This window comes from Suillus subalutaceus (genome assembly GCF_016647625.1).
Source record: "Suillus subalutaceus strain FC151 chromosome Unknown DFJ58scaffold_45, whole genome shotgun sequence".
Classification (NCBI taxonomy): domain Eukaryota; kingdom Fungi; phylum Basidiomycota; class Agaricomycetes; order Boletales; family Suillaceae; genus Suillus; species Suillus subalutaceus.
The window spans coordinates 37,996-63,690 of NW_024540294.1; the positions used below are offsets into that span (position 1 = coordinate 37,996).

Sequence of the window (25,695 nt, forward strand, 5' to 3'; positions counted from 1 at the left end):
ACACTCTTGACTCAAGTCCCAAAAAATACGACCATCATAACCCAGTGATAACTAAGCCACTGCATGGGCCGAATGATTAATGATTCGTCCTGTATCCTGGCAACCCTACTCCGTGAATCAGTGCATGGCTGTCATCATCTGATCTCGGTGAAGCGCTCCCGGAGGACCGCTCGTGACCTAGTTTTGCAGGAGTGAGTACTATATTACATTTGTGTCGTTATGTCATGATAAGAAAATGACTGTCGAATCATTATAGCTACAATCAGGACGCAGGAGTCATCAAAATACGTCGGTAACACTCCTGGCAGGGGACTCGGATGTTTTAGCCCGCTGTGTGTAAGTTCCCAAGAGCTGGAGCCGACCTACCGCCTACAGAATGATGAATCTTTGTTGTAAAGCCCTATGACATACCCAACGCTTCATATAGATCTGATTTTTCTCTTTGCTGCCCGAGTTGTATCATCAGCGCCCAATTCACGCAATCATTAGCTTGTAAAAAGATCAGGAATAGGCAACTTCTGGCGATGCACGCGCGGCTACTGAGGAATGCGCATCATGCTTTAAGTGTCATCTAGTCCATACGAGAGACATTAATAAAGCTGCCTTCACATGCTTTTTGAAATCGTATTTCTTGTGACCATGGATCCTGTCTTTATCGCTGCTGGTTTTGTGGCTCTAGCGATTGTCTATGGGGTGTACCGTCGATACTCTCATATCTCTTTGGCAGACGTTCCTGGCCCAGAGTCTGCATCGTTTATCATGGGTATGTCTATTATCTCTTGCTGTATCACTCCGCTGCTGATATGACCACCAGGGAATCTAAAAGAACTCTACCAAGGTCAGGCAGCGGAGGCTGACTTCAAGTGGCAAGCTCAGTTTGGGAATATCGTTCGCTTCAAGGGCTCTTTTGGCGTAAGTAATAAAATCCACATTTGCGGCATACATTTCCTGATCCTCCGCCGACTCATAGGAAGACCAATTGATGATTTCTGACCCGGCCGCCCTGCAATACATATTTGCAAAGTCAGGCTACCGGTTTCCCAAACCACCTGATCGCCGCGTCCTCTCCCAGATGGTCAACGGAAAGGGAATCGCCTGGGCGGAGGGTAAGTCTTTAGCTACCAAATTAAAATTAAAACATGGAATGATCTGTGGTTAACTTTTGAAGGCGACGATCACAAACGACACAGAAGAATAATGCTCCCTGGATTTGGTGGACCGGAGTCCAAAGCCTTCTTATTATTATTCAAGAACTGCGCCGAGTCTGTAGGCATCGAAGTCACTCAATACTCTCAATGCCCGTCAATAACTTGAATTCTCACAGATGAGCAACAAATGGATGGAGATCATCAGTAAATCTAAGGAGGGGTCAGTAGTGTTCGATATTCCTGCTTGGCTGTCCCGCGCAACCTTCGATGCTATCGGCGAAGGTACATGCTATCTAGGGTACACAAGCACCTTTTTCTCATGTCATTTTCAGCTGCTTTTGATGTCCGCTTCAGCTCCATTGATAATGATGAAAGCGCTCTTGCGCGCTCATACAGGAGTGTAATGTCAGTCTTGACTATTGCAAAGCATCTGGCTTTCCCGTAACTGATCTGAATTGAATGCAACTTCGTTGCAATAGGGCTGACGTATTTGGATCCCCGTCAGATGGGCAGGTACTCTTTCAGGGGATTTCAAAGTATATCCCACCTCGGATTCTCCAATGCATCGTAGAGATGGGAAAAAACCCACGTATCGCGCGCATGCGTGAGACAGGTAACTTGGCAACATCTGTTGCAAAGCAATTGGTGAAAGAGAAGGCAGAGATGCTATTGGAGGGCAAGGGCAGCCGAGATGTCTTTAGCTTACTTGGTGGGTTGTCGTTTTCAACAGCCTCATTCAGATCTAGGCCATCTGATTATAGCACAGTCAAAGCCAATATGGATACAGATGCAAAGGCGAAGTTAACGGAAGAAGAACTGTTTGCTCAGATGCGGTGGGTCCGTTCCGTTTGTCGTAATTGTACAGCTTTCCGATCACAGATTGTTATAATCACACAGTACCATCCTCTTCGCAGGTCATGAGACGACCTCGAACACTGTCAGTTGGGCGCTTCTCGAACTAGCCAGACGCCCTGAGATCCAATCCCGCCTCCGGGCAGAAATAAGGGAAACAGAAGCCGCTGTGCACGCACGCGGCGATGTCAACTTCACAATCGCTGATTTTGACGCTATGCCATATACTGATGCTGTGGTGAAAGTGCGTGACGTTGTGCGAGCAATACTTGGGCTGTCATAACATTGCGCTTGTCATTGTAGGAAGTTCTGAGATTTTGTTGTGTCGTATATCATGCACACCGATACGCCAGCCAAGATGACGTCCTTCCGTTGTCACAGCCAATCACCACGCGATCCGGGAACGTCATCCGTGAGCTACCAGTTCCGAAGGGTACCCAAATTGTTGCATCAATTGCAGCGTATAACCGGTAGGTAGTTCCGCATAGCGTCAACATACTTTGTTCTGACGGTGCGCTCATATCGGTTAGAAACAAGGAGCTCTGGGGCGAGGATGCGCACGTGTTCAATCCGGATAGGTGGCTTAATGGCACGGTGAAAGAGAAGAAGGTGGCGTCAATAGGAGTGTACTCCAATTTGTAAGCATTGGTCTCTATCTTGCAACACGCATGAACCCAATTTGTTTCTAGAATGACATTCCTCGGAGGAGTGAGGTCATGTATCGGATGGCGCTTCGCGTGAGTGTTAACGGGTTGTCCGGCAACGGTAGAGTAAATCTAATATGAACGTTTACTCAGGGTGATCGAAATCCAGGCATTTCTTACGGAGATAGTTGGAAAGTTTGAGTTCGCCCCAACTGATAAAACCGAACTTATTCGGCGGGAGGCTTGCGTTGTGATGGCTCCAACAGTAGAAGGTGAAGTTGGAAATGGTGTTCAGCTGCCGTTGAGGGTTTCACTGGCGCCACACAATGGTAAAGGATGTTAAACGTCATCCGCCCCGTGATGCAAATAGTTATTTTGTCTGGTTGTCTCGGTGGCCCGACAACCACCAGTATTCGAAGATTAAAGTCATGCGCCATTGGCCAAGTTGGGCAGTGTCTGGCTCCTCTTAGCTCCTCGAGTTGCGAGTGTGCGGGACTCCGCTGATCGACGTTATCAGATATGTCAGTGGAGCTGGCCGAACGTTAGCTGCGGACGTACTTACACTAAACGTTTTTTATCACCAAAGATTCATCCTCTCTTTTCCTACGTTTTTCTCATTTTTAAGAACAACGAGTAAACCGGTGAGACTACTTTATATTACTTTATATTGTTTTATAACGTCATGTAGAGGAAACAGGTACAAAACCTGGGAATATCTGAGTCTCACCGGTTTACTGATCCGTGGTCGTGTCGATTGTATACATGCCATAGAGATGGCGGGTAACAAGAGAACTGATGGCAGAACTAATGGCGGGGTAGGATAATCAGCGGATGATATAATACGGCGGGCACTGCGGCAGACAGACCTCCAACGGGCGGCTGCTGCGCACTGGCCGGAAACTCCCGAACACAGACGTCTGCGTCAAGTCTGCCAGACAGCTTACATGCACACCAATTGACTCTCTGAGCCGGTCATGGTAAGTTGTCAAAGGCCAGTCCTGGTATACGTGACCAGAATCTTGAGTTCCCAGACACCACGACTTCTCGACGGACTTTCTGCTAATTTGGGAGAGCTGAGGGAACCTAACGTTAAATTACGTACATCCTTACAAACGTCATACTTAAGCACAGCTTATTTAAATTTCCTCGATCACTAAGCACTTTCAACATCAAACAATTAGTAACTAGGTAGTAGACGCTCACAAGTCATCTCTCCCCAGAATCTATTCCGTTACCACCCACTTCTGCTTGAATTCTATCTACGCATATCTGGTCTTCGAAGTTGCCCTCACAAATTGACGATATCACGCTTGTTAGTGCTTGTTGGCTCGTCGTTATTGCCGTCGTGTGCTGCCTGAAACATTTAAACAATGGCTTTCTGGTGTGTTCCCTGTCTCTCGCCTTCTAAACCATTGCCTCATGTCTATATATTCATGCAATCAGGATTGACGTGTTCTCCTTTCTAACCGTGAGCATAAGGCCGGCGTTTCTCACCCTCTAATCGTCACTCCTAAACTCGGCTGAGCCTGCAGATAACGTCCCTTTTTGTTGGGACCATCCTCGGCATCGTCTTCCTTGCGAAACGCTTCTCAGCGGCCGCTCAGAATACGAAGGAATCGTATGTTGAATTGTGTGCTCACCGAGTCTAAACACTCAACTGGGTTTTTGTAGTCTTCAGAACAAAGGCATTTCTATATCGGACAAGGGTATGTCGATTAAGATGTCGAAGAGGTTTGACAGGGAAGATTACATGGATGCGACACAACGGTCAGCACCAATGATTACGCTGTTATTTTCGTCTCTTGCTCACGTGAACATCTTTGACCGGTTACTTTGCCTCTCGACTGCGTCCCTTGTCTATTCGTCCCATTTCATCGACTCTACAGCGGTGTGATCAAAGTTTTAGACGCATCCAACGTCCACCCCGCCGGCGTGGATGACCCTTACCACATCAAATCTAAATCAAGCAGCGACCTGTTATCGGCAGATCATGATGGGACCACTCACAGCGCAAAGATATTTGGGATCCGGCGAGCGCACAGCGGGGCGAGTAAGTGAGAACTAAGAGCAGACCTCTGGGTAGAGGTATAACCCTCCGTGGAATTCATCCTGTGCACTCGTGCCCAAATTATTCCCAGGGAGCTATTGGGAAGGTAGGTACTATTTTATCAACTTGTAATTGCGTGCGGATAGCCTGGATAGTATTAAATAAGTGTATCTCGAACTTCGTTTTAACTATAATATCTGTCTCTCAGCCATATGTTTCTCGAGATATTCGTTTTGCACAAGCATGGTCAGTCTATTTTTAGTCTCCTATTCATCGTGTCCGGCCAGTAATGTAGGTGGCGTCCTTGCCCGCGAAGGGCGATACCAGATTCGCGATATCCTCTGCCGTTGCAATCCGCCGCAACGGGATGCATGCTTGCTAGTGCAGTACAGGTCAACTGATTGGGAGGTAAAAGTGAAATACTGAAACATACATGTTGGATGAAAGTCTTGCCATCAGGAATCCCCAGCTGTTGTGCCATTTCTTAAACACCAGAGCATACGATGTGTTGTGAGTGACAAGCGGCCAGGCATATCGACTGATCCAGGAGCGTACGCGTTTACAGTGATGCGGTGTGATCCAAGCTCACTCTCACTCGCTGAATGTATAACAGTGCGAGTGCCTGTGTAAACGATGGAAAGGCAGCTTTCGATGCACTGCCAGAGCTGGTTAATGTCGACCATTTGCTCCCTGTCACCGATGAAGCGGCTATAACAACAACAGATATAATCATCAAAGTGCGAGATAGTAAAAGGTGTGCATACCGATAATCCTTCCGCCACGCCTACGTTCGATCATGGCCTGCGTTGCAGCGCGCAAGTAGAGGAACGTCCCGCGCCCATCGGTGTTGAGGATCCTGTCGAAATCGGCGGCGAGGGTGGCTATTTGTGTTTGTAATCAAAGTTACAACATCGAAGCCGGTGACTGAAGAGGGGTCCAGCTCATAACCAACAATGGACTTCATGAGGATTCGTGCAGCAAATATGTGCTACCATCTAACCCATCCGTCGAACTATCTGATATGGTTGCAGCTGGTGAGAAACTAACAAACGGCCAAGCCATCAGACTCTTACTTCGTAGCCCAGTAGGCACCAAGTAATCCGTCTTGTGTGAAAAGCGAACTCCTGCTTTCCGTAGTTTTGATATTATAGACGGGCAATCCTGCCACCTCATGTTAGAGAGCGAGAACTAAGGTAACGCGAGTCTCAGTCAATGGAAGAAAGACTTGTTCATGTATGCTAACCTAAGGTAACGCGAGTCTGTAGGGCGCTAGTAAGTATCATGTATAGTATAATGTGAATGGTATACGCACCTCAGTCAATGGAAGAAAGACTGAGGTGCGGGTGTAGCGTCTAGCCATCCTTAAGTAGCAAAGAGAAAAATGGTCAGTAACTAGGGTGGATGACAGTCAGTAACAGTGGCAGCTAAGGTACATAGAACTGGAACCGTTAGATATATCTATCTGGAACCGGCTCAGTGCTCTGACGGATCACCTCTCAACACTCCCACTCGTCAGAGCGCCTGGCAGGTCTTGACGACGTAGTCCCATGTTTTCCCGATGCTGGACCCCAGCTGGGCGAGGGTAACGCCTTCGTTAGACTATCAGCAATCATCTCTGAGGTGGATTTGTACTGGAGTTCGATCTTGTTTGTGTCGACGAGGTCACGGATGAGATGGTAGTGGACGCGAATGTGCTTGGCTCTTTCGTGGAACCTTGGATTCTTCGAGAGTGCAATACTGGACTGGTTGTCTCCATATAGGAGTGCGGGGTCGTAGAGTTCAGGGTCGAGGCGGAAGTCATGTAGAAGCTGGATCAGATATAAGGCCTCGCGTGAAGCGTTCGATAGACCGATATATTCGGCTTCCGTGGTCGAGGTAGCGACCACAGATTGCTTCTGCGACTTCCAACTAATGGGCCCTCCGAAGAGTTGATAAACATAAGCGCTGGTGGACTTGCTATCGTCCCGATCTGCAGCATAGTCCGAATCCGAGTGCCCAACGAGTCCCTCGTTTGACGAGCCGAAGATAAGTACTAAATCCGTAGTTCCACGAATGTACCGGAGAAGATGTTTGAGTTGACGATGATGGTCGATACTGGGATTCTCCATGTATCGGGAGAGGCATGAAACTGGGTAAGCGATGTCGGGGCGAGTGGTTCGCATAGCGTAGTTGAGTTCCCCGATAGTTCGGCGATATGGGATTGACGCAATGGCGTCCGCTTCTTCACTCGTTGGGGGGCGAGTGGCCTTCTGCAAGGTTACTCCAGGTGTCATAGGCGTACTGACGGGATTGCACAGTGTCATGCCGGCGTTCTTGAGAATCTTCTCAAGGTAAGCCTTCTGGCTAATGGTGAGGAGCCTCTTCTCTCGGTCGCGCGTAATGTGCATGCCAAGGAAGTGGCGAGTGGGACCGAGATCTGATAAGTCGAAGCGTCGCTTTAGCTCTGTCTTGAACTTGTCCAGGTAATCGCGAGAGTTCGACGCTGCGAGCATGTCGTCGACGTAGACGACTAGCCATATGACTTTGTCCCCCTCGTGGAGGACATATAGACTGTGGTCAGCTTCGCTCCTTACGAATCTGAACCCCTCTATCCGCAAGTACTCATCCAGCGTCTGGTTCCACTCATACCCTGCCTGCTTCAACCCATAAAGCGCTTTCTCCAGCTTCCACACCCAGTCCGGATGTTCAGGGTCTTCAAAACCAGCCGGTTGCTTGAGGTAGATGTCCTCCTTGAGGTCAGCGTTGAGGAAGGCAGTATGTATGTCCATCTGGTCTAGTTCAAGGTCGAATTTCGCCGCGAGGGCGAGGAGAATACGAACCGTGTCGTACTTGGCGACAGCCGCGAACGTTTCTGTATAGTCGATCCCCTCGACTTGCGTGTATCCCTGCGCAACGAGGCGTGCCTTGTGACGTGTGATGTTGCCTTCTTCGTCAGTTTTTACCGTGAATACCCATCTCGAACCAATCGCTTTGCGTCCTTCTGGGAGTGGCGTGAGTTTGTGAGTTTTGAGGTCCTGCATTGACTGCAGCTCAGATTTGCAGGCGTCTGACCATTGAGGCCACTCAGGTAATGACCGAGCTTTGTTGATGGTTTCGGGTATGATTATGTTTGAGCGTTTGGGAGGTTCGGTAGCTGTGTGCATTGCGGATTCGGTACTGTCGTTGTCGTGCTGACTGGTCGAGGACTCTGGTACATATGTCCAGCGTTCGGCAACGGGAACTCGTCGCGTTGGTATGGCCGTTGCGCTGGTCCCAGAGGGTGCGATATGACCTGCTTGTACCGGTTGGCGTGAACGAGTGCTGCGACGCGGAACATCTGAAGGAGGTGCAGGAGGAGGAGGTACTGGAGGTTGCTGTGGGGGGATAAGCAGTGTTGCCTGTTCGGTTGGGCCAGGGATTGTTGGCGGATCGTTATGGTCAGGTGGGTTGTCACGTTCTCCCACTGACACCTGTGGTACGCAGTCAGCAGGGGTCAATAGCGGTGGCTCACCAGCCTGTGCTCCCACTGGCTGAGTGACACCTCCCACCGATGAAGTGGCACCAGGGAGATCCGCCGAGTCAAGAAGGAGAGGAGCGAGGGGTGAGGAAGCAGGATCCCCGTAGAATACGTGTTCATCGAAGTGGACGTGACGGGAACGCACGACGCGTTTGGTAGAGGGATCCCAGAGAGTGTAGCCTGCATTCCGCACATGGCCGAGTAGGAAGCAGCGACGAGAGACAAAGTCGTACTTGCGACGAGTGTCCTCTGGTATGTGCGCATAGGCAAGGCAACCGAATGGACGAAGGTAGCCAACATCCGGCTTGCGACCATAGAACGCCTCAAAGGGTGTGCGACCAGCGAGAGATGAGGAAGGGAGCATGTTCTTGATGTGGGCTGAGTTAAGAATCGCCCAGCCCCAGAACGAACGCGGGAAACCGCTCAGGTGGTGCGAACTGAGTGCACGGGTGACGATGGTTTGGTGCCCGCGTTCCGCGACGCCATTCTGTTGGGGAGTGTAGGGCATGGTGGTCTCATGCTCAATGCCATGTTCCCCAAGGTAGGCCAGAAACTCCCTCGACATGTACTCGCCTCCGTTGTCACTGCGAAGCCGTTTGACGCGCCCCCCAGATTGTGTTTCTATCCAGGGGATAAAATTCCGGAAACGATCAAAGACCTCGGATTTGGCACGCATCAAGTAAACTACGGAGTACCTTGTGTAGTCATCAGTGAACACCACAAAGTAGTGATCACCGGTAGAGGAGGTGATGTTGACCGGTCCCCAAACGTCAGAGTGAATGAGGTCAGCTGTCGCTTTAGCGCGGCGTGCGATGGTAGGAAAGGGAAGCCGTTTATGTTTTCCCATAACGCAGGACACGCAATGTATCGTGTCGGCGCCGCCGACGTCATGATGCAGGGTGGTCTCATCGATGTTCATCCCGCTGACATGTCCCGTGGCCTTCATAATGGTCGAAAAACCAGCATGCCCAAGGCGACGATGCCACGTATTAAGAGATGGAGGCATGGACTTTGTGAGCATTGCGCGTGCAGGGGTGGAATCAACCGTATGGTACGTTGCATCCAGCAGATACAATCCGTCTTTCTGGTGCACGTGGGCGATGTATGGCCCATTGCCGTTGTTAGAGCGCAGCGTTCCTCCTTCAGAAGTAGTCGCGAAGGATATACGAGCAGAGGCGAGGGTGGATACCGAAATGAGCGTACAGCGCAAATCGGGGACATGCAGGAACTCGAGCTCGTGTTCCGTCAACGAATCACCAAACCGCAGTACAAGTTTCACTTTACCCCATCCTGGAGCTAACACCACATGCTCATCAGCTAAGGTCACACGGATAGGTTCACGCAGTTTCGTATAGTGAGAAAAGCGTGATATTTCAGGCTCCATGTGAGCCGTCGAGGCAGAGTCTACGTGGAAGGACCCAGCTGGTAAAGCAAGGGCTGATGAGATACTGGCTGAGTGATCCTTCAGCGTAAGGATGAATGGAGGTGGTATGGTAGACTCGTCAGTTGGGTCTGGCAGGGAGGGCACCGGGTTAGCGGCGGTTGTGGCAGGGGAGGAAGGACGAGGTGCTGACTTTGGAGTTTTGTCGTCCTTAGAGAGCCGTGCGCGACACTGTACCCAGACATGGCCGGCCTTTTGACAATGGCCGCACTTAGGTCGCCATCCTACTATCCACCCATCTCCTTTTGTCTCATCAAAACCTTTCGGCGGGACACGATCGCTGGTCTTGGGGTTGGAGGAGTTTCCTCCTCGATGTCCAGACAGCATGGCCACATGGTCACTGCCACTGGTTCCAGCGCGGTGTAATTCCTGAGTCTTCAGGCGGTTGACGACATCGCTGAAGTCCAGCGAAGTATCGCTGTTGACGAGGGTTTGACGAAGGGGGTCGTAGTAGTCAGGTAGGGTGCGCAACAGGACGTGCACGAAGATCACGTCCGGGATCTTGTACTCGTCCTTTGCCGCAGTTGTAACGACACTGGAAGTGGAGGGTGCGACTGCTGTGGTGACAGAGAGAGCTGCAAGGTCGGATTTTAGCACGGTGAGGGTTTGCATAGTTTGGGCGATGGAGGAACTATCATGCGCCTTGGGAATGGTGAACAGGCGGTCCAGGTATTGATTGAATCGAATAGCCTTTTGGGGAAGGTACTTCTTTTCTAGAGCAATCCACGCCATGTGCGGGTCATCTATATCGCAGAGGTGGACGAAGTCCTGCGCATCAATCGCCGTGGACATAGCGCTGAGGGCGAGAAGTCGGCGTTGTTTATAGACTTGTACTCGTTCAGCGTGTTTCTCTGCGCGAATGATGTTTTGATCCACGTCCGTGAGTGTGGCTGGGGGGGATGGCTCCTTCTCGTCGCCGTTGACATATGGCCATAGCCCAATGCCGCCGGACCACATTTTAAAGCCAGTGGCCCATTGAGAATAGTTGGATCCGTCGAGGGTGAGCTTCTCATGCGGATATCGTTCAGTTTTGGGAAGGGAGTCCGAAGACGACATGGTAACGTCAGAGCCGAGTATTATCGGCGGGAATGAGAGATTTTGAGGAGAAGATGGCGCTACCCTTTAGGCAGGGCTCATAACCTGTTAGAGAGCGAGAACTAAGGTAACGCGAGTCTCAGTCAATGGAAGAAAGACTTGTTCATGTATGCTAACCTAAGGTAACGCGAGTCTGTAGGGCGCTAGTAAGTATCATGTATAGTATAATGTGAATGGTATACGCACCTCAGTCAATGGAAGAAAGACTGAGGTGCGGGTGTAGCGTCTAGCCATCCTTAAGTAGCAAAGAGAAAAATGGTCAGTAACTAGGGTGGATGACAGTCAGTAACAGTGGCAGCTAAGGTACATAGAACTGGAACCGTTAGATATATCTATCTGGAACCGGCTCAGTGCTCTGACGGATCACCTCTCAACACCTCATCATCGAATTAGTATTATCCGCCGAGTACGAATATGCACCGGGAAAGGAATCTTTCCCTGCCTTCTTCACGGGCTCTTTTCGATCATCTTGGTTTCACCCAAAACACCAAGTCAGCCTGATGAGAAGGTCATATGGACCAAAATGTATCAACACGCATCTTAACGAAAAGGCAAGTGAAGATTTCGTTGTACAAAGAGTCAGGATATACTTACACGATTGGTTTGAACTTTGGAGACAAGTTACATTATTTAGTATGATTCTCGGCCATAGGCACGAGATTAGTCCATCCAGCCTCCCCCATCAATTGTGATCGTCTGGCCAGTGATGAAGCCAGATTCGTTGCCCGCGAGGAACGATACCATGTTCGCAACGTCTTCCGGCGTTCCAACATGCTTCAGTGCCGAATTCGCTGCTTGGAACTGCAAGGCGATTCAATTGATTAGGAGGCGGGGACCTCGCTGAGAGATGGAATCTAATACATACACCTTGGATCATTGCCTTGCCATCAGGAATCCCTAGCAGTTGCTCCAATGCATCTGCGGAGACTTGCACTGTATGTGTACATGTCAGGATCAGGGTACATATATAAAAGAAAGAGAAAATGTGTGATGGACGGGAGGCAGTAGGGTAGTGGAGGAGACATGAACATACAGAGAGGAGTATCGATTGGTCCAGGCGCGTAGGCGTTCACAGTGATGCCGTGCGACCCGATTTCACTCGCTAGAACGCAAGAATAGTAAGACAAGATGAAGCATTATGACCTCTGGAATACATACCGAGTGCCTGTGTGAACGATCGAACGGCAGCTTTTGAGGCACAGTAAATGCCGTTTAATGGCGTCCCTTTCTTCCCTGATACCGACGATGCACCTATGATAAAGGGTATTATTATCCAGATGCGAGACAACAAATGGAGGTGCATACTGATGATCTTCCCGCCACGCCCTCGCTTGATCATGACCTGCGCTGCAGCACGCAAGCACAGGAATACCCCGCGCACATTAGTGTCGAATACATTGTCTAAATCGGTGAGAGTAGCTATGGAGTTTGATGTTACCATCAAAAGCTAAATATCATAGGGATCAAAGACGGCGTGGGCTCACAATCAATCATAGTCTTCACGAGGAGTCGTCCAGCGTTCGCTACCATCTACCCAGCTGTCAGGCGACGTCGCAGTTTTCAGCAGAGGAGACACCCACAACGTCCAAACCATCAAATTCTTTCTCCGTAGCCTGCACCATGCGTTGGACCTCCTCCTCCTGTGACACATCACATTCCAAGACAATGCACCGCCTCCCCTTCGACCTCACCTCCTCTGCGACGCCGTCGAGCTTCGTGCGTTGTGATGCTAAGTCTGCGATGGCAATGTCCAGTCCGTCGTCTGCGAGCCGCAGGGCAATAGCGCGCCCAATGCCCTGGGCTGCGCCGGTGATAAGTGCGACGCGGGGTCGGATGGTCAGTATTGAAGAAGCGAGATCAGACATGGTGTAGAGACTTTGGGACAGACGTCCTGATCCTTATATGATAGAGATGGGTGAGACTCGGAAATAATATAATGCAAGCTCAGTGGGTACCTGAGGAATTACACCGGCGCCCTAATGAATCGCCCTGAATTCAGTTAGATCCTTCCTGAATGAGATCATCAACTATCGTGAGGCAACAACTTCACGGTGGTGCATGATGCATTCATATGGAAAACCGCGCCCAGACACTCACGGTGGTCGCGGATCAAGCCCTGCCGGAAGTAAATATAAGACAGTCGACTTTTACTTACTTAGGTTACGCCATGATCCATGATTCTCTCAGCCATATGATCCCCATCAATTGTGGTTGTCTGGCGTCCTTCAAGTTGCCCGCGAGGAACGAACAGCGTATTTCCAATTTCTTCCGACTTTCTTACTAGTTCCAATCCGCGTCGACGAATTGTTCTACGCTTCGTGTTGTAAGGCAATTCAACCAATCGAGGGGCGCAATGGGCCTGAGACTGATATATGCACTTTGGATCAAGGACTTGTCAGCATATCAGAAGCCCAAAGGCAGCTGGCTTGCACTGGATACAAGCATGTCAGCAGCGTTTATGCATTTATATACTAAAATAGAAACGAGCATTGGATGGGAGGGTAGAGTTGGGTATAGGGTAGCAAAGATAAATATAACGAACATACAAGGAGGCGTATCAAGTTAATCTGATCACCTGGCCCAGCGGTGCGCTGAGCGTTGAGCCTACAGCGAGTTTACAAATAAGTCTGTTTGGTCTTGATGCTTAGTAATGATTGATGTTGACGAGGGAAACCCCCACAACATGCTAAGCACATGTGATAACCAGTAGTACACCATATCCCCAGTGACGTCCAGAGTATCAACTCACTTGAGCCACAATTAACCCCCACAATCAAATCCCTGTGTCTCTCGCATCTGTCGGTGTATCGCACATCATGGCTCCCATTTCCAAACGACGAAAGCTTTCAGACCTAACTTCAGGAGATACAAACGAATTGCTGAATAAGATAGAGGAATTTCGTTCCAACCTTGATGAAGGAGGCGAGGATTTGCCTGATGGTCTGATCGATAAACTCCGAGAACTGCGCGACAAATTGGAAAACGTTAAGTTGTTGATGAAGGTTGAATGACGCTGAATTGTTCACAGATCTGATTAGCCTCTCCTTAGCACACCTCCTTCTCTGAGGTGGATCCAATAACGCTTGCTTCATTGAAGATATCGTCTGGTCCACTTTTTCTGATCAGCAACAAGCAGCAACAAATCGAAGACCTTGGATTGGCCGAAATACCAGGCTGTCTTCTGATTGATACTACGCGATCTCTGATAAGTTTAGTGCGCGGCCACGTTGCAACGGTGGTATGTTACGGTGGCTGATTTCCATGATCGACTGTATATTCATTTAATTTCCAAAGACGGAAGCTGGATGTCGCATCTTGATCAACATACTCTTGTTGAGAGTTGTATCGGTGTGTCCGGGTGTGAACATAATTCCAGAATTCCCCATCCCCAAAACGACATTCAACCCAGAGTCTGGCAGATGTTCGTTTAGTGGCGTTGTCGACTTCTTGGTGGCTAAAATCCCCACTCAGTACACCGGTTAGTCATTTTCTGTCGCGTGCTAGAATGGATTTGAACCATCCTTTAGCATACCTCCTGAGCAATCCGAGCGTAGCACTGGGGTGTCCCGGAAACATCAAGGAACCAATAACGTCCAACATCTTCGAAGCCAAGCGCGATAATATTTGGGCCGGTCTATCTTAAGCTACAGTTTTCTGCGGCTCCGTATTGTCAATTGCAGGGGTCAGCTCTCTGTCGTTCTATGTTCCGTGACGTAGTCTAACTTTATGATAGCTTATTGTCATCAGGGGTGTTATCACCAGCGGAGAACAGTGGATGTTCTTCGTGTACGAAAGGCACACAGATGGTACTGGGCGAGTCCTATATTCTCCCGAATACACTCTGGGACCGAATCTCGAACATCTAGCCTTCGTTCTTGGCCTCTTGCGGGATTCGGTGCGACTGAATTCTCGTATCTCATTTTTGCATCCTCACTGTTTCGAATAGATTGATAACGCAAATAGCTCCAACCTTGCATTCTTCACTACCCCGTGACAGATATATGGTCCCACAGCACGTCTTCTTGATAAGCTCCCTGTAGAGTATTTATATTTGTATTGTTGGATGTTCAACATCCTGTGTTCCTTTTCCTCGTTTGTCCATGTCATCACGGACTCTACTGTACTACATAATTTCGTTGTGTTGCGTTATACCAGGACCTAGAATAGGTACTGGTTTAACAAAATTAAATGTCTGTCCGCCTGATCATCCCGAGCCTGCAGAGTGGATGTCTACGGACACCGTTTAATTCTGATAAGTTCAAAAATTTGCCCAGGATGATAGGCGGTACAGTGTGGACAGCTTCTGGGTAAACCTCAGATCTGTTGATGTGAACTAGGTCGAAGCCAATCCTGGAGTTGCACGGTTTCCAATGCTCCCCATCGCGTCTGGGGCATTTTCTATCTGCTGTTCACATAATGTACACAACACCCGCCTGATACATGTTTCTGGACTCGTCTCATACTTTACTGATACTTCTTCTCTAGATCATAGATTTATATTTCACTCTACCACCTTTCAATCTGCTGTGCTATTATTTGGCTGTGCATATCCTCCCGTGTAGTTCAGCAATTCAAATGAGCCGCTATCTGTCATGACACTCACCGCAGCTACAATTCTTCTGGCACGATGTATCAGAGTCCTGACTTCGTTTAATTATTGATGTGTCCCAACCTCGGCCTTCAAGCTTCATGCATCACTTCAGATCAGCATCCTGTGGACGATCGAATTTGGTGTAGATCTTGGTAGATGATCTCCACTGGGCCACTGGCATACCACACATGAACTTGAAAGCATAGCGCTGCGTGTTTTTTCTTGTTCCATATTTGAGGCTTATTCCCTACTGATAGAAAGACTTTCTAAATTTCGAGATTGCGGGAACCATTGCTTGAAGTCCGCCAGATAGTTCCGATAATAGTACAGCATGACATAATAATTGACATATGTGGTTTGTCCAGACTAAATACTATTCAATCACTTCAGAACACCAAAAAAACACCAAATAAATACCGCGACGAAACTGATAATCTGTATGCTCCCCGCATAGTACTGTGGTTCATCGTTTGGATCGTTTACGTGCTACACATCTCCGCCGGTCAACACATCTCCACCAGCTTGGAAAGCAATGGATGTCATGCATGTTCCCTCGTCGGACCTGGCCACCATCTTAGCATTATTTTCTCGAACACTGAGGATCAGACGCGGTCCCAGAATAAACATCTGTAACGCCTGAGCAAATGTCATAATGCCGTTATAGGCAGCAGCTCCCGCAGAAGATGTGTACTGTAGACATGATGAGGAGTGGTCAGATGCAGATATTATGCGAGGGTTAGCGCACCGTTATATATGGAGACAGAGCGCCAAGAGTGAGGCAAGTCACAACAAAAAGCTAACACATGCGGAACTTCAGCGAAAAAAAGAGATAATAACGTCCAAATGACCGAGCTCACACTAGAAAGTAAAACACGTGGCTTTTTGCTAACGCCATGAAACAGTCCCCAACGGTCGACCCGCTCGGCGATTGTCGCAGTTCACGGAAGTGTTTTATAACAATCCAGACCGCAAGACAAAGGACGAGGATCTCCCATATAGCGGTGGATATCAAACTCTCGTAACCCAGATTTGCCTCGTTTTGCGTGATCGCGGTCATACACAAACGATAGCCAGAGAGGATATATTCCTCTGGTATTTGTCCATGAGTCTTATGCGCTCAAGGCTTTCATCAACAACTGAAGCTTACCCCCTACAGCGCCGATGTATGCTATCGCCGTGATAACTGCGGAGGTGATCGTGGAAGCCAGTAAAACCACCACAAGAAAGATGAGCATCTTTTTGGATCGTTGATACATGGCATGTATCCGCGCCATCATGATGACTTGCATGATATTTCAGTCGGGTCAGTATCAGTAAGGTACCCCAGATGAACTCACCGCCCAGCATGGCATTGACGACGACAGACATCCATGCCTCTGCGAACCAAAAACCAGTGCCTGAAAACCCAGTGACTTCAATTTGGTGGAACAAATGCTTCAAATGAACCCACAGCTGTTGAAGTTGTTATCTTGAAGAAACAAGACGGTTGAAAATATTACTCACGCCTATGGAGAAGCGCAGTTAGTAATTGAATGGGAATGGCAGCCATCAGTAGTACCCACTTCATCTGTCATCGGGAACGGGAGCATCGCTGCATGGCGTCAGTCAGGAGAAACGAATGTATTTTGGGACGCATACACAGTGGGTAGATGCTGGTTGTGAGATATGGCTCATTAGCATAGTGCAGTATCATTAAGTCTGCCTCGCAAACATACACAGAATATAGTATCCCCACGTAGCGCACCTAGATATATGTAAGCTAGTACAACTTGCCGAGTACGCTTGTAACATGAGCTACTCACACCGACATATAGCAGAGTCATGAGAGACCAGCGTTGCCTCTGCCCCGGGTCAACTGCATTATTATGTTTACTTCCGATATAGGACTTTGCTCACCCAAATCAATTCGAACTGTGAAAGCACCCTTAGCGACAAGGCCACGCAGCTCATGACATCAACTTACCTCTTGTCTGAATGTTAATGCTTGGATACTATATAAATATCAACGATTCCCTCGTATAGTATTATCCCGCTTACCCCAGTCATATACAATCATAGTAGAGGATACGACTGCGAAACAACAGTCAATGATCGTGAGACGTCAACATCATCATACTTGCTCTTTACGAACCTATGAAATAATTGCCAAGTCGAGTATTACTGATAACCGGCCACCAAATGGGATCACTTGAGATGAAGGTCATATTGGGATGGGGCCTATAGGGTCTTACGAATGAAGAGGCTCGGACTAGGAACGGGAAAGGGAGAGAAATCAATACGCTGATCGAAACGGAGAATCAAAGGTGAACGTCTATGAGACGTATAACGAGGAGTGATCGTGTCTGTAAAAGAAAAGGATGAGCACGCGTATGAGAGTGACGTCGTGTCTCAATTAACACGGAGTTCGTACATCTAGATATACCATCGTCCAGCGCTTTTTTAGTGATAAATTTGGATGTCTGCTTAACCGGCTAACCTTGATTGATCGTATCATGGTGCCAAGTATCATGAAATCAAGTCATTTGAATAGCCCTCATAATGACATATGATACAACCGTGGCAGGCGTGGAGTAGCGCAGAGTGGACACGAGGCAAGAGTCAGGGGTCTTAGACTACACGTACAGAGGTTAGAGAACACATCATTGCATTCCCTTCTCCTTCTGAGCGCTAGGCTGGGCCATGTCTCCAATGGGTAATTGACCAAATATTGTCCAACTGGATGTATCGTGAGGGGAAGCTCTCGGTACTTGCCCTTACCACGAAGCACTAGTGACAGAAAATAGCTTGCATTCGAGGCTCAAATTATTGTGGCTGTGACACTGACCGTCTATAGAAGCTCACCTTATTTTAGCCTGCAGAAACAACCTGTGTGTGTCATCACATCATCTTTCCTCCTGTCATTCATGTGATCATATTGACATATGCCTGTGCTGGGGTATTATGTATCAGTCAGTGAGAGGCTATGTTATATCAGTGCCTTTGGCTTACAATGTGATATATCACACCACAGGTCCACAGCATCACACCTCTTGCTTCAAGAGTGTCTTCTTTCTTTCGAACTCCGACTTTAGCTTCTCAGGGAACGTCGAATGCTTCAGCACCCGATCATTGCTTATACCGCCATGTCTTGAAAATATCGCCCAAAGCTCGCCTGGCGATCCACATTTCCCAGAGGCTGTCTTGATGCTGATCAGTCCTCCCATCCAGAGGAGATACAACATGGACGACTTCCATTTCATCGATGCTCAACTACGCTGAGTACCTCCAAGATTAATATCTCACAGGCCGGGGCCCCACTGTTCGATATCTAGCGTCTGGTACTCCTTGCTTTGCCGGTACCGAAACTTGCACGGACACTTCAAAGTGCTTGTTGCCAAGTCTGGGTACCCGCGGCACGCGCCTGTCGGTAGCAAGCAAGAAAAGCTAGTGTGCTGGGCTGGAGGCAGGGTGAGGTTTTCATATACGAAAGCGTCTCTACTAGTAGCACTGGTTAACAAATTTAGAGCAGTTGTCCACAAAGGTATGACAGCCGGCGTACACTTGTGCGATACAAGTGGCAAGTGGGATTTACCAAAAACTGTATAGCAGATGAGATTGATGTTAGGGTTGCAAGAGCGGTAGCGAGAAATCAGACGTATGAATCTAACAAAGACCCTCCTCTACTAACATGGCCCGATACTCGCAACACGCTAGGCACATGTGATAACCAGTGGTACACCATATCCCCAGTGAGTGGATGTCCATTGTCTACGGACACCGTTGATTCTGATAAGTTCAAAAGTTGCCCAGGATTATAAGCGGTGCAGTGTGGACAGATTCTGGGTAAACCTCAGATGCTGTCCGTTGATGTGAACTCTAAGTCGAGGCCAATCCCGGAGTTGTCGTCAACCGGTTACGGGCGATCCTGGAACTGGACTGGTGTTGCGCGGTTTCCAATACTCCCCATCGCGTCTGGGGTATTTTCTATCTGCTGTCCATATAACGATAATATACATAGGTGAGGACACCCGCCTGATACATGGACTCGTCTCATACTGTACTGATACTTCTTCGCTAGATCATAGATTTATATCTACCACCTTTCAATCCGCTGTGCTATTATTTGGAAAGCCCGTGCAGATCCTCCCGTGTACTTCAGCGATTCAAATGAGCCGCTATCTCACTGCAGCTACAATCCTTCTGGCACGATGTCTCAGAAGTCCTGACTTCCTTTAAGTTTTATTGTGTCCCAACCTCAGCTGAATTCAAACTTCATGAATCGCTTCAGGTCAGCATCCTGTGGACGATCGAATTCGGTATAGATCTTGGTAGATGATCTCCACTGGCCCATACCACACATGAACTTGAAAGCATAGAGCTACGTGTTTTTTTCTTATTCCGCATTTGAGGCTTATTCTCCACTATAGAAAGACTTGCTAAAATCTTGCGATTGCGGGAATCATTGCTTGAGGTTTCACACATACGGCAGGATTTGCGCAAAATTGGGAATAACCATCATTGTTTTCGAATTTGAAGCGCACGCCGCCACATTTCTGGTGTCATTAGGCGAGACTTCTTGTAAATAGCAACACATGTGTATCTAAACTCGCATGTTTTGAGTGGGAGATGTCGTGTAGCTCCGCACATGTATGTGTGGGCAGATAGTTCCGATAATAATACAGCATGGCATAGCTGACATCGGTTTGTCCAGACTAAATCGTATCCTCCAAATCACTTCAGAATACAAAAAAAAAACACTAATTAAATACCGCAAAACGAAACTGATAATCTGTATGCTCCCCGCACAGTACTGTGATTGGTCGTTTGGGTCGTTTTACATGCTAGCCTTACACATCTCGGCTAGTCAACGCATCTCTACCAGCCTGGAAAGCAATGGATGTCATGCATGTTCCCTCGTCGGACCTGGCCACGATCTTGGCATTATGTTCTCGAACACTGAGGATCAGACGCGGTCCCAGCACAAACATCTGCAACGCCTGAGAAAATGTCATAATGCCGTTATAGACAGAAGCTCCCGTAGAAGATGAGTACTGTAGACATGATGAGGAGTGGTCAGATGCAGATGTTATTCGAAGGCTAGCGCACCGATATATTTGGAGACATGGCGCCAAGAGTGAGGCAAGCCACGGCAGCAAAGCTAACATATGCGGAACTTCAGCGAAAAAAGAATATAATAACGTCCAAATGACCGAGCTCACACTAGAAAGTAAAACACGTGGCTTTTTATTAACGCCATGAAACAGTCCCCAACGGTCGATCCGCTCGGTGATTTTCGCAGTTCACGGAAGTGTTTTATAACAATCCAGACCGCAAGACAAAAGGCGAGGATCTCCCATATAGCAGTGGATATCAAACTCTCGTAACCCAGATCTGCCCCGTTTGGCGTGATCTCGGCAATACACACACGGTAGCCAGAGAGGACACATTCCTCTAGTATTGTTTCATAAGTCTTATGTGCTCAAGGCTTTCATCAACCAAAGCTTACCCCCTGTAACGCCGGTGTATGCTATTCCCGTCATAACTCCGGAGGTGATCGTGGAAGCCAGTAAAATCACCATAAGAAAGATGAGCATCTTTTTGGATCGTTGATACATGGCATGTATCCGGCACCATCATGATGACTTGCATGATATTTCAGTCGGGTCAGTATCAGTAAGGTACCCCAGATGAACTCACCGCCCAGCATGGCATTGACGACGACAGAGATCCATGCCTCTGCGAACCAAAAAATAGTGCCTGAAAACCCAGTGACTTCAATTTCGTGGAACGAGTACTTCAAATGAACCCACAGCTGTTGAAGTTATTATCTTGAAGAAACAAGACGGTTGAGAATATCACTCACGCCTATGGAGAAGCGCAGTTAGTAATTGAATGGGAATGGCAGGCATCAGTAGTACCCACTTCATCTGTCATCGAGAACGGAAGAGTCGCTGCATGACGTCAGTCAGAAGAAAACAATATATTTTGGGACACATACACGGTGGGTAGATGCTAGTTGTGAGATATGGCTCATTAGCATAGTGCAGTATCATCAAGTCTGCCTCGCAAACATACACAGCATATAGTATCCCCAAGTAGCGCACCTAGATATATTTAAGCCAGTATAACTTGCCGAGTACACTCATAACATGAGCTACTCACACCGAAATATAGCAGAGTCATGAGAGACCAGCGTTGCCTCTGCCCCAGGTCAACTCCATTACTATTTTTACTTCTGATATAAGACTTTGCTCACCCAAATCAGTTCGAACTGTGAAAGCACCCTTAGCGAGAAGGCCGCGCAGGTCATGACATCAGCTTACCTCTTGTCTGAATGTTAATGCTTGGATACTATATGAATATCAATGATTCCCTCGGAAAGCATTATCCCGCTCACCCCAATCATATACAACCACAGTAGAGGTTGCGACTGTGAAACAATAATCAATGATCGTGAGACGTCGACATCGTCATCACTCTTTCTCTCTACGAACCCATGAAATAACTGGTAAGTTGAGCACCACTGATAACCGGCCACAAAGTGGGATCATTTGAGGTTATGGTCATATTGGGATGGGGCCTATAGGGTCTCACGAATGAAAAGACTCGGACTAGGAACGGGAAAGGGAGAGAAATTAATACGCTGATCGAGACGGAGAATCAAAGGTGAACGTGTATGAGACGTATAACGAGGAGTGATCGTGTCTGTAGAAGAAAAGGATGAGCACGCGTACGAGAGTGACTTCGTATCTCAATTAACACGGAGTTCGTGCAGATATACCACCGTCCAGCGCTTTTTAGTGACAAATCTGGATATCTGCTTAACCGGCTAACCTTGATTGATCGCATCATGGTGCCAAGTACGATGAGATCAAGTCATTTGAATAGCCCTCGTAATGACATATGATACAACCGTGACAGGCGTGGAGTAGCGCAGAGTGAGGTTGCCAAGAGTCAAGGGTCTTAGAGTACACGTACAGAGGTTGGAGAACACATCATTGTATTTCCTTCTCGTTCTGAGCGCTAGGCTGGGCCACGTCTCCAATGGGAAATTGACCAAATATTGTCCAGCTGGATGTATCGTGAGGGGAAGCTCTCGGTACTTGCCCTTACTACGAAGCACTACAGAAAATAGCTTGCATTCAAGGCTCAAATTATTGTGGCTGTGACACTGACATTTAGTAATGCCACGGCTCGGCTATGGCTGGCTCTGGTTTGGTATTTACCGGTTTGCCAGAAGTTCGGCGATACCCGTTAGCCAAGCCACTGATCACTGACTTGGTCCGATTCGTAAGCCATGTGAACCAGCCCCAACTTTTACAAGCCAAAAGTTTATGAACCGCGGCTTGAACCGCTTTAAGCCAGCTCAAGCCAGTTCAAGCTACGCGGTTGCGTGGAATAATAGCTTTTTTGTTGCCTCCAGTGTTGTTGTCGGATCCCCTGGATTTTTATACTTGTGGGCTATTGTTACTTGTATACACTATGGATAAGGTCCCCGTTCGAGTTGATGGAAGATTTAGACTAGGAGATGTATTGGGATCCAGCTCGTATGGTATGTTATTCACATATCATGATTACTGACTACATGTTGAATTTGACATTTGGACCCCATTAGCTGTCGTGTATCGTGCATGGAACATCATAAAGGATGATGCAGTTGCCGTCAAACTCGAACCCATCACCCGCTCATCTTCCGTGCAGCGCGAATACAACGTTTTGAAACACCTTGAAGGTGGTATTGGTATTCCCCGCGCCCTCTGGTTCGGTAGGGAGTCGACATATCATGCTCTCGTTCTCGATCTCCTTGGGCCATCCCTCCACAGTCTCTTCCTTTCCCACAGCCGAAAATTCAGCCTTGACACTGTCATAAATCTAGGAGATCAGCTGGTCAGTCAGTGTGCGGGTTGCATCATGCATGTACAGATCACTAACCCCTTTCCCCAGCTCTCACGTCTCGAATACATTCACTCGCACAGTTATATTCACGGTGACATCAAACCACAGAATGTTGTTCTGGGTCTTGGTGATTTGAGGCACACCGCCTTTATTATTGATTTCGGTATCACGAAGGAATTCTGGAATATGTCAACCAGTGTCCATATTCCATTTCGCCAAGGTCAACGTCTCACTGGCACTCCTGCATTTGCATCAATCAACAATCACTTGGGAGTCGAACCAGGTCGTCGTGACGATCTCGAGTCACTTACGTACATGTTGATATACTTCTTGCAGGGCTCCCTTCCATGGTTAACCAGTGACCAAGAGAAACTTTCCAGCACTTCCATACTTGAGCGCAAAGTGAACACCACCATCGAAGATTTATGTCATGGAATTCCTGTCGAGTTTGCAACAATTCTCATTTACACACGCTCACTCGCATTCTCAGAGGATCCCGACTATGACCACCTTCGCTCATTGCTTCACGTACTTCGTTCTACACCACCTGCACCAGCTGCGTGCTTGCTGGATATAAACCAGCCTGATGTACCTATCACACATTCCCCTCCATTCTTCGACAAACCCTGTGTAATTGAGGCAGTGCCTCCATGCCCGCCGCTTCGCAGATCGACTCGTATGTGAGTAGTCCATTTATCTTAGTACTTACGAACTAATGTGATTGCAATTTGCAAGTTTGCGCCCACGTAATGACTCCCCATTACATGCAACATCTTCAACTCCACGCCGGAAAAGACCTAGATCATGATGCTGTTGGACACCTGTATGGAGTAGTTTGTACAAGCAAGTACTGTACGCGTACTTTGTGATATAGTAGGATTCGCAGCACATACAATTTCTCACAACGAGCTTTGCATACATATGACGTGGCGGATGCAATAACCACCGAACCGGATATATTGATATCTGAAAAACTTCAACTCCCACGCAGCGCCTCTTATCTTTCAACATCCTTCAGCCTCCAGCCCTGCCTGGAAATGACCTTCGCAGCTTGCGAGGGACTCATCGTGACTTCCTGGACCATTAATATCGGCAATCCAGCCACACCACATAATAATGACGACTCACTGAGTGCTTATCGATGGAGATCTAGTTTTGATTCCATCGATCATTCAACTGCACCTGAGGATGAAGACGTACTCGACTTCAACCCTTTGGGCCCTCTGGAATCTGGAGTTTCAAGTTGGAGTTGATTCTCTCCAGGTACGCACAGTTGCGTGAGTTTTTTTCACCTCCCACTCACCGCTGAATCAGATTTGACTTGCATGAGGCATGCAAGAGTTGCGGACTCATACCTCGTGACAATTGTTCTCTGGGCTTTTCCATCAGGGGCTCAAGATCACTGCACATCGGCATGTTCTGGGGTTTCCCCAGATGTCATGATATATCTAGACCGGTAATTCTGCTGTTGGATCATCTTCACCACCACCTGCCACCAACATGCCTCCTCAACGGAAGAACACTACCCAGGTTACTGCCAGAGTCGCTGTCGCTGTCCCCACTGTTGATCCCATTCCTCCCACTCCTGTCGCTGCTCCTGTCGCTCCGGTTCCCGTTGCTGTTCCTGTTACTCCCGCTGCTGCTCCCGCTCCAATCGCTGCTGCAGCGAATGCAAACATACTTCATAACCCTCAAAGGCATCGTCAGCGTCCTATCCGATTTCGAGAAAATGCCGCAGATGAAGGGGAATCCTTCCACCTTGAGAACGTCTCTGGGGATGAGGAGGACGAAGTGGTCAACCCACCTGCGCCTGCAGTTGGGCCTGATGCAGGCCATAGTCCACTGCAGACTGCAATGAGTACCGTTCTAACTGATCCTCTGGCCACTGGTGGCCGAGTCAAACTGCCTAAATCCTCTGCCGATGTCCACTTCTTCTTCAGACAGGACCCTACCACTCTGTCGAATATATGCAAAGCCTGCGAGTGAGTATCATGTCTGGAGTCTGTCATTTTTTCTGACATCCTTCACCAGAAAAATCCATGAGAACGACGGCACTCACCATGTCATGTCATACCTTCCTAGTACAGGCACTTCAGCTCATCGTGCACACGCCTTCACCGATCATACCGACACTTACCTGGAGGAGGCAGAGCGTCAGCACTGGCATGTCCTCCATAAGTCATCACGTTTGAAGACTTTTTTGGATGAAGGCTGGACAGTCGCGACCATGCGTCAAAGGCTGAAGGATCCGGCTTACACGCTAGACTCACTCGGTACTCCCCCTAGTCCTGGCCCACTCCCCGGAACTAGCCTGTCAGTTCCAGACGACGCATTGCCTGCATTTAGTCTGGACGAGATGCACAAACAAATCGTCAAGTTCATCATTGCGGACGATCAAGTGAGTCAATGTATACTTTCTACACACAATGTTTAATAATTGTCCTCAGGCCATTAATGTTATTGAATGTCCGGAATTTCGCCGTCTGATCCATCTTCTGCGGCCATC

The 25,695-nt window shown here is 48.3% G+C and overlaps 5 protein-coding genes across 5 annotated transcripts; 4 read left to right on the forward strand and 1 right to left on the reverse strand.

Annotated features, from left to right (window-relative positions):
- Window positions 1-546: 546 nt before the first annotated feature.
- DFJ58DRAFT_905982 (cytochrome P450) lies at window positions 547-2,987 on the forward strand (the record flags this gene model as incomplete). The annotated part of the gene is made up of 13 exons (XM_041394985.1): window positions 547-763; window positions 815-912; window positions 971-1,106; window positions 1,169-1,266; window positions 1,325-1,430; window positions 1,481-1,553; window positions 1,628-1,857; window positions 1,915-1,981; window positions 2,046-2,244; window positions 2,304-2,470; window positions 2,531-2,638; window positions 2,690-2,737; window positions 2,798-2,987. Exons 1-13 carry the CDS (start codon window positions 610-612, stop codon window positions 2,985-2,987), a joined length of 1,674 nt encoding a protein of 557 aa, XP_041244460.1. The 5' UTR covers window positions 547-609.
- Window positions 2,988-3,801: 814 nt separating this feature from the next.
- Window positions 3,802-4,930, forward strand: DFJ58DRAFT_784954 (uncharacterized protein). The gene is made up of 5 exons (XM_041390006.1): window positions 3,802-4,025; window positions 4,088-4,112; window positions 4,177-4,262; window positions 4,316-4,411; window positions 4,531-4,930. Exons 1-5 carry the CDS (start codon window positions 4,015-4,017, stop codon window positions 4,700-4,702), a joined length of 390 nt encoding a protein of 129 aa, XP_041244461.1. The 5' UTR covers window positions 3,802-4,014; the 3' UTR covers window positions 4,703-4,930.
- Window positions 4,931-11,383: 6,453 nt separating this feature from the next.
- On the reverse strand, window positions 11,384-12,588 carry DFJ58DRAFT_659582 (uncharacterized protein; the record flags this gene model as incomplete). Its single annotated transcript, XM_041382097.1, has 6 exons — window positions 11,384-11,517; window positions 11,652-11,825; window positions 11,882-11,974; window positions 12,029-12,142; window positions 12,208-12,253; window positions 12,304-12,588. The coding sequence occupies 6 exons, from the start codon at window positions 12,586-12,588 to the stop codon at window positions 11,384-11,386; spliced, it is 846 nt and encodes a 281-aa protein (XP_041244462.1).
- Window positions 12,589-13,422: 834 nt separating this feature from the next.
- DFJ58DRAFT_784968 (uncharacterized protein) lies at window positions 13,423-14,618 on the forward strand. The gene is made up of 5 exons (XM_041390007.1): window positions 13,423-13,711; window positions 13,771-13,961; window positions 14,018-14,201; window positions 14,251-14,405; window positions 14,457-14,618. Exons 1-4 carry the CDS (start codon window positions 13,540-13,542, stop codon window positions 14,364-14,366), a joined length of 663 nt encoding a protein of 220 aa, XP_041244463.1. The 5' UTR covers window positions 13,423-13,539; the 3' UTR covers window positions 14,367-14,405; window positions 14,457-14,618.
- Window positions 14,619-22,775: 8,157 nt separating this feature from the next.
- Window positions 22,776-23,873, forward strand: DFJ58DRAFT_659649 (kinase-like domain-containing protein; the record flags this gene model as incomplete). The annotated part of the gene is made up of 3 exons (XM_041382099.1): window positions 22,776-22,845; window positions 22,909-23,180; window positions 23,238-23,873. The coding sequence occupies 3 exons, from the start codon at window positions 22,776-22,778 to the stop codon at window positions 23,871-23,873; spliced, it is 978 nt and encodes a 325-aa protein (XP_041244464.1).
- Window positions 23,874-25,695: the final 1,822 nt, after the last annotated feature.

Bases quoted from the DNA above. Each gene is read 5' to 3' on its own strand.
- DFJ58DRAFT_784954 (XM_041390006.1), top strand. The intron at 4,113-4,176 runs GTGAGCATAAGG...CTGAGCCTGCAG, and splicing joins ACGTGTTCTCCTTTCTAACC to ATAACGTCCCTTTTTGTTGG. The intron at 4,263-4,315 runs GTATGTTGAATT...GGGTTTTTGTAG, and splicing joins GCTCAGAATACGAAGGAATC to TCTTCAGAACAAAGGCATTT.
- DFJ58DRAFT_784968 (XM_041390007.1), top strand. From the start codon at position 13,540: ATGGCTCCCATTTCCAAACGACGAAAGCTTTCAGACCTAACTTCAGGA. The intron at 13,712-13,770 runs AGTTGTTGATGA...TAGCCTCTCCTT, and splicing joins CGACAAATTGGAAAACGTTA to AGCACACCTCCTTCTCTGAG. The intron at 13,962-14,017 runs GTATGTTACGGT...TAATTTCCAAAG, and splicing joins GCGGCCACGTTGCAACGGTG to ACGGAAGCTGGATGTCGCAT.